General features: G+C 44.3%; 1 protein-coding gene across 2 annotated transcripts; it reads right to left on the bottom strand.

Annotated features, from left to right (window-relative positions):
• Positions 1 to 1,359: 1,359 nt before the first annotated feature.
• PHYHD1 (phytanoyl-CoA dioxygenase domain containing 1) lies at positions 1,360 to 7,338 on the bottom strand. 2 transcript variants are annotated; one of them, XM_039720225.1, is made up of 11 exons: positions 7,112 to 7,325; positions 6,145 to 6,303; positions 5,557 to 5,632; positions 5,378 to 5,425; positions 3,984 to 4,039; positions 3,739 to 3,801; positions 3,620 to 3,641; positions 3,137 to 3,265; positions 2,495 to 2,611; positions 2,222 to 2,348; positions 1,360 to 2,038 (listed from the first exon to the last, which is right to left on the bottom strand). In XM_039720225.1, exons 1-11 carry the CDS (start codon positions 7,142 to 7,144, stop codon positions 1,993 to 1,995), a joined length of 876 nt encoding a protein of 291 aa, XP_039576159.1. In that variant the 5' UTR covers positions 7,145 to 7,325; the 3' UTR covers positions 1,360 to 1,992. The 2 variants fall into 2 exon arrangements, with proteins under 2 accessions (XP_039576159.1, XP_039576161.1); XM_039720227.1 differs by lacking the exon at positions 3,137 to 3,265 and having other exon boundaries at positions 7,112 to 7,338.
• Positions 7,339 to 7,885: the final 547 nt, after the last annotated feature.

The raw sequence follows: 7,885 nt of genomic DNA, 5'->3' as shown, positions 1-7,885 counted from the left end.
CTTTCCTAGTTTTCCATTTTTTCAGCCAGATGTTTAATCAAATAATGCATAAAAATGCTTCTATCAACAAATTGACTAAAGCTACTGAATTCCATCCATTTAATTAAAATTATAACTACAATTTTGTGGCCAAAAATCCACTTTGTTTCTATGTATGAAACCCTTCTGTATCAACATTCTCTTCTCACTGGTTTGCCTATTAGAACAAAACACAAGTGTCCTTCCTGTCTCCAGGGATGTTCCAAGCAGGAGGTTGTCATTCCAGGATTCTAGTTTGCAAAATGAAGTTCACTTCTGACCCTTTTTTAATTCACTTTTGGGAACAGTTTGGGGAAAGTCCAAGGTACCTTACACAACACAGGCCTGTAGCTCAGAGACCATGCCTTGGGAGGGAGCCTAAGACCAGGGGTGGAGTGAAACCAGTCCCTGAGTCAGCAGAATTGGCTCCAGAACCCAATACTGTGTCCCTGCAACAAGCCAGGACTGGAACAGTTGAGAAGCAGCATTGCCCAATTCATCCTCCTGCCTGGGAAGGGCTCCTGGCATTTGGTGCTGCTTTTCCTGAGGATGCCAGAGCTGGTTACTAACACAGTAAATTGTCAGATACTCTGTAGGAAGCCCAACTCAGCAACTGCTGGGCTGTTTCCTTCACATTTAATGGGAAATCCTGCCAATCAATCCAGCTTTTTTTTATTTTATTTATGCACTTGAAGTAGATGGTTTTGCACACTGCAGGTAGTGGTGCAAGTCAGGACAAATTATCCCTCCTCAGCAGAACTGGAAATTATTAACTCCTCTCATGGAAAGATGCAGACAAAAGTTGCTTCTGTCACAAGCCACAGCCTTCATCACTGCCATAAATTGCACCAGAGGTAGAGAAATTTGCTTTCCTTCTGCCCTGCTTCCAACTTTCAAACCAGCTGTAGGAAAGATAGTTTTTGAATGCAGAAACTTTGCATTCAATGTTCCTGCTGTTGCCATGACCCAGCTCCCCAGTTTACTTTTGAAAGGGATGAGTCAGTAAGATTTGGGTGCACTCTACCACAGCCCCCAGCAGCTTTAGGGTTACTCTGATATAATTCCTGCACTGGTGACCCTGGGCTCCTATCTCAGGGCTGCCACTGCAGCAGTGCTGGTGAAATCACAGCTTCTGTTCAGTTCAGGTACAGACTGGAGCTTGCATTTCCAAACATTCCTTGGTATAAGTTGGTTTGGGTTTGGTGGGGTTTTGGAGATGGAAATTATTCATGTGCATAGTGAGGGTTCCAGCTGCTCACCAGGCAATTTAGCACTGTCCCCATCTGTTGGAAGAAGGTCACACTGTGTCTTCCTCAAAGAAAAGATGATGGAGATGAGAAGAAGAATTTCTGGTTTTTTTATTTAACTGTAAAGAGTTTGATTGAGGTTCTTTGTCTCCATCATTTCAACATGAATCTTTAAAAATTGTATTTTTAATCACACTCAGAGATAAAACACTCAGCTACTGTCTGCCAGGAGTATTTAGAAGACTGGCTATAAAAAGCAAAACTCTTGCTTCATTTCACCCACAAGAAGATTGTTTTAAATCACTGTTATTCCAACAATAAGACAGAAAACTAGGGATGAAAATCAAACTTCTCCCTACAACATGTTCATCTGCATTGTTGGAGTCAACCAGCCAAGAAATGCACTTAAGCTCTCAAACACAAGGAAATACTGAGTATTACTGCAAAGAGAAATACTTGGTAAGTGGTCCCAGTCAAGGTGCAATGGTCTTAACTGGTTTGTTTTCAAGACTGAAGGTGTTCCCTTCCCAAAAGGACTGGGTGACTACTCTCATACTGCAGTAGAAGCTTCTGCAGTTCTGGGCTGTGATAATAGTCCTGGTTTCAAGGAGGAGGATAAATTAACATTGAGAGCTGATCTAGTGAAGGTTGTTTTTAAAGAGACTGTGAATGAACAATCAGAAAGGAATATTGATCAGCTATTGACTCCACAAGCCAGTCACTAACTTCAAGTGTAGAGCGATGGAAAAGGCAGTTCAGGAGTTGGCTGGAGCCTAGGGAGCAAAGAAAAGGAAAAAGCAAAACTTCAGAGGCTGTTCCAGTTCTGCAGGTATGAAATCAACACCAGCTGAGGCACTACCAACAAACTGTACAGGCAAGACCCCCAAGAGTTATCCTAACTATTGCACTGGAAAGGCTTCCATTTCCCCAGCCACTGGTGAGGATCCCAACCTTACCAGTTCTCCTTGCTCCAGGTGGTGCCTTTGGCTTCCATCACGTGGAAGGTGAACGCGTGGCGCGAAGACTCCGAGCTGTTGAGTTCACTCTTATGGACAACCTCGCCATGGATGAGGATGAGTCCCCCTGTGGGAAAGAATCACCCAGACTGCTGTTTGCCAAAAGATGAGCTCTGGCTTTGCAGCGGGAGGGAAGGTGCAGGGTTAAAATATGATTTTAACTCCCTTGTGTTTTCTTGAGCTGTGAAGTGCCACGTTTGGGGCTGTTTGTACCTTTTCTTATGGGCAGAGGTATGAACTGCTTGTCATCGTAGGCTGGCTCTGAGCCCACAAACTCCACACAGGTTGAGGCACCTTGAGGTGCACGGACCATCCTCCTGGTAATCCCATCTGCAAATCCACAGAATAAGCAAACACAAAAATTCAACACCTGGCTACATTCTGCACATCAAAGGAACAGTATCAGTGATTTCTCTTGGCAATGATTGGAACTTTATTATTATTATTATAGTCACACTTTCCTTAGTAATTTGGGTGGGGTCTTTTTCATTAAGTAGAGATTTAGGATTTTCCAGCTGTGGCAGAAAGAGAAAACATCTGCCTTTTTTTATTTTTTTGCCTTTTTGGCCACTTCTGTGCGTTGCAACAGACCCTTAGGAACACAAATATTCACACACTTATGCAAAACCAACCTTTGGTCCATTTGTGCTTTCTGTAGGATCATAAACCATAATATGAGTACAGCTGGCTCCAGGATTTGAGAAATGAGTAGCTTAAAATCTGAAGAGCATTATGATTACACTCCCTGAGTGAATGTTCAGGTGAGCAGAAGTTTAAAGCTGCCCTGTGTGCTCTAGAGGGGGGGAAAAGCAGACCTGTGCTGGTGACCAGCAGTGGTCACACACATGCTCTTACTGGTGTGAGAGCCAGGGATGAACCACAAACAGCCATTCTCCTGTGTGGCATCTTCCAGGGCAATCCAGAACCCCAGGACCCTGCCCAGGGGCTCTGTGTGCAGGAAACTGGCATCCTGGTGTGGTGTCACTGCAAGAAGAGACTGTCATTGGGGTCTGTAATGGGATTCAATTCCTCCAGAAGGACTTCAGGGTTGCATCTCCCTGACTCAGAGCCCTCCCCTGCCCACCCACCTATCACACACATTAAATCTTACATTAAAACCCCACATTTTAGCCTGCTGCAAATGAAAAAACAGCTCTTTGTTCAAGCTGCATATAATGTAGAAACTTTTCAGAAAAAATGTGGATTTCAAAGATTATTTTAAGGTTTGGACTGCCAAACTCACAAGTTTAAGTCTGATTCTGAGCCTTTTCCCTGGTAATGTTCCTTTCCTAAAGGAGCATTATCTGCAGTGTGATATAGAGATAACACAAATCTCACCTTCACCACCAATGCCAGGTTGCTGCAAAGAAAAAAAAAGTGATGTATGAAGAATTTCACAGCTTCCCACTTAACAGAGTCTTCTTTCTTGAGTGACAAGACAACTTGAATTACTGTACCTTGAAGATATACATGCTCTGCACAACTACTGGTCTCTCAAGGCCTAGTTTTCTTCCCAGTTCCTGCAAGAAAATTTTCCAAGATTTCTGTTCTTTGCACACTATTTAGCATTATTCTTTGAAGATATTTAAATTTCCTTTCACTGACAAAATTACTCCCCCTGGGAGTGTAGAAAACAAAAATTAACTACTCTGCAATTTATTTTTTTCCCCCAAGGCTATACTAGGAAGCAATAACAGCTCACCTGCACCTTGGGGGAGTGGGTGATTTGCTTGAAGACAGGATCATAAGCGTGTAGAGCTGAGGGGAAAGAAAAAGCTCATACAAGATTTCAGAAACAGAAGGGAACAGCTCTCAGTGATGAGCTGCAGACACCACAGCCAAGCAGGATAAATTACAGCCAGAAACTCTCATCCCTCCCAGGATGGATAAATGTGACTTATCACACCTAAGGTGATAGGACACTTACAGGTTGTACAATCATCATTAAGGACCATAAATATAACCACTCCCTGGCCACAAGCTGCACACACATAAAAGCCAGTGTACAACAGAGTGAACAAAATGGAATATTCTGTGATTCAGTATAATATTAAAGTGACAGCCATTACACATGACCCTGAGGCATATGGGTGAATTCATCCTTTAAAAACACACCTCTTAAGACCTACCAGAAAAGTGAATTACTACAAAAAGCTCATCTTTGGTGCCCTTCAGAGAGCCCCAGGCAGCAGGTCAGTGTTTGTGTAGACTCTTGCTACAACCCAGCTCTGACAAATCCACAAAGCAAAGACTCAGAGCTGTGCCTCCAGCTCATCCTGATCACATTTGCCATGAGGACACATACTCAAGTCCAGCAGGAGCTGCTCTCAGGCAAGGGATGAGACTTGACCGAAAAGAGTAATCACAGAAAATAATACCAGAGTAGGCTTTTGAATTGTAAGTTGCTGGGTCAGCAGGAATCTACAGTTGTTTTCACTTCCCCTGAGGAAAAGCTGAAGTGTGACAGAATGGCAGCAGGCCTGGGAAGAGGAGAGTGTTTTTCTGAGAAAACCAAAGAACAAGAACTCTTAGTACTGAATTTCAACTATATTGACGTTTAGTCTGAACAAAGTTCATGTTTGCAGGCACAGGGAATCCTGCTCTCATTTTCCATGTATTGTTGGAAAACAAAAGGGATCAAAATGCTAATCCAGGAACTGGGAGAGAAGAAATAGGTCAAACAGAGCAGAAAGGATAAAGAAAAGGTGTTGGTGACACCACAGGAGGGAGGGCAGCTTCAATATCAGCAGCACAGCACAGCACAGGACACAGGAGAGAGTTTGGTCTGTACTGAATGTCACCAGCACCAGGTGGTAAATTTTTAGAGCAAATCTGTTACATAAAAGAGCCAAGGGCTGAAGTCCAAATTTTTGCATGTCAGTGACTCTGAGCTATTCATCACTGAAAAACCTCTGAGAAGGGGTTTTTGAAAAGGATTGGAACAGAAGATCCAGTCCTCTGAGAGCAGAGAGCGAGGGGCAGCATGGAGAGAATTGCAGAGACAGTTATGTACAGTGAGTAGGTCTGGAGGAATCCTCCTGTCTGAAAACCACATCTCTTCTGTCCATCCCTCTCCACCCCATCCTTTAAACATACCATGGCCAATCTTGCTGACAGACTTCTCCTTTGGAATTAGAAAGTTACCTACAAAACAAAACCATAATTTAACATTGTTTGAAAAGCAGGAATCATTCCTTGAGCTGGAAATTGCCCCCTGATCCCTCTCTCAGCCTTTTTCCATCCCCTCTGTGTAGCTAACTCATTGCAGGGCTTACCTTGCTCATCCAAAACACCTTTCTCAAAGAAGAATCTAATCTTGTCTCCACTGGTTAGGAAATAATCCGAGCTACCCTGCAGGGATAAGAGCCCAGTAAAGACAGCATCCTTGTAAAAACATAAATGCCCTTTCAATCAAAGCATTAACACTCACCTGCATCTTTTCCCCACCAAGCCGCAGCATAAACAAAACACAGTGAAAAAATCACTCATAAAAAGGCTTTCAACAACACTAAGTGACTTTGTGCTGATCATGGCTTTACAAGAGCCTCTCACGCAGAGGTTACCCTCACTTTTCTTTTGCTAGCTACCTACCTAAAAAGGTATCTAATGGAAAATAAGCATTTTTCTGTCTGCAGAACATGTACAAAGTGATCTGTGAGAGCTGCTTGTGGCTATTGCAGGTTGAGAGCCACACATTGATAAGACTCTTGATAAGACCCCAGCAAACATTTGCAGAAAGCTGAAGAACAAATTCCTCTCCCGGTGCTATGTCCAGTCAGAAGGAAGAGCCGTGTTGCCCCAGAGTGAACCCTGAGCAGCAATCTGCCTTTTCCCTGCCCCGGCCAGCGCTGCCCTCCCGGTACCTGCTGCCGGAGCTGCTCCTCCTGCCTGGTGGAGAAGGCGGTGCGGCAGTGCGGCGGCACCTCCATCTCCGCCACGATCCTCTGGATCTGCCTCCTCATGCTGTCACACTCCTCTGCGCTGAAAAACTGCTCCAGGACAAGGAAGCCATCCTTGTGGAACTGGAAGAGACGGGGTGAGTGCTCTTCCCCCGGGGAAGCAGCACAAAGCAAGAGAAAGCAGCTCTGGCCCTTTAGAGGGTGACAAGCATCCCAGCTCCAGCTCTGCAGCCAGGCAGCATGTGCTTAATTTTTAATTTCAGGAGGGGTTTCTGTGGCAAAAGATTAATTAAAAGGCTGAAATTTCAAACAGTTAAGAACAATCTATTTCAGTCTGCACAAAACAGAGGTCTCATCACTAGAGTCTTTTGTAGCTCAAGGATATCTTATCTAACGCCTCTAACCAGCAGTTATTAAACTACCAAGCACACTAACACAAACAGGGCAGTCGTGCCTGTGTGCCAAATCAGAATGAGATTCCTTTACAAGCTGGAAAACTTTGTTCTCTCTAAGGGACAAAAAAAAAAAAAAATCCCTGCGTGATTTCTCACAGTTCACTACACAATCCTTTACAAAATGAACTCTGTTGGCAGTGAACTCAGTTTCTTTATATAGAATACCCTGGAGATTATCCTTTGCCAGGAAGATTTCGAGTTCAGGGATGAGAGCTGAGCAGCACAGACAGGAATGGGCACAGGAGAAATCCCTCCAAGAGCTCTGTGGGACAAGCTGCCCCCACAAGAGTTTGCAGCCATGACACTCAAGAACTAAAATTAATTTGATAAAAGAAGCTGAGGAGAATCTCAAGTGTTTGTAAAGCAGATCTTGGCCAGACCTGCTGCCAGGTTTACCAGCAGTGTTACCTGTACCTCACACACTGTGTCACTGCCTGCACCCTGGACACGCTCCCTCCCTGCAGAGCAGCCCTTACCTTGTGGATCTGCTGCTGGCTTACGGATGCCATCGGGGCAGAAGCTCCCAGAGCAACACCACGGTGCCACCTGGGCTCTGCAGGGCTGACTCCCCGCCTCTGCACGTGATCCTTGTCCCAGCATGTGATAAAAGCCAGCGCTGGGCAGTTGGACTCTTGCACAGCTCAAAGATTTTTGTCCCCGCCGTCAGTTCTTTGCTCCTGGCAGGGACATTCAGGACTGCACAGTATTGCTTTGGCTCTTGGTGGTAACGAAGCACACAAAAATTTTCTATTCAAGTGCAATCGCAGACTTGAGGAACAGCTGAGCTCCAAGGAGGAATCACTTTTAATTAATAACCCAGATTTAAAAATAGGGCAGTTAAACTGGTAATCACTGGAGTAAGTAAGATAAGGGGGGTTAAAATAAGATTCAAGTGTGAAGAAAAGATGTCTTAGAACAAATTTAAAGTACTGATTCAAGGTCTTACAGAGCCCTTTTTGCTTAGTCAGTGAGTCCTGCCAGCACTTCAGCATATTCCCTGAAAGGGCTCCCCAGGCCAGGAGGTGACAAACAGACTGAAATGTGGTAAAGAGCTTTCACTGAGGGTTTAGTAAAACCCACAGAGAATACTTCTGCTATTTTCATTCACAGCTGCTTTTTGATAATTTACACCTTCACTTGCTCCGTTCACTCTCCTGCAGGCCAAGAAGTCCATGTAATAAGTAAAATAAGTAAAATAAATAAGTAAAGCCAAATCCACCCAAAGTTCAAACCAGAGAGCAAAATGCAGA

This window comes from Passer montanus, unplaced genomic scaffold (genome assembly GCF_014805655.1).
Source record: "Passer montanus isolate IOZ18808 unplaced genomic scaffold, ASM1480565v1 scaffold43, whole genome shotgun sequence".
Taxonomy (NCBI): Eukaryota; Metazoa; Chordata; class Aves; order Passeriformes; family Passeridae; genus Passer; species Passer montanus.
This window is presented reverse-complemented; position numbering and strand designations above follow the sequence as displayed.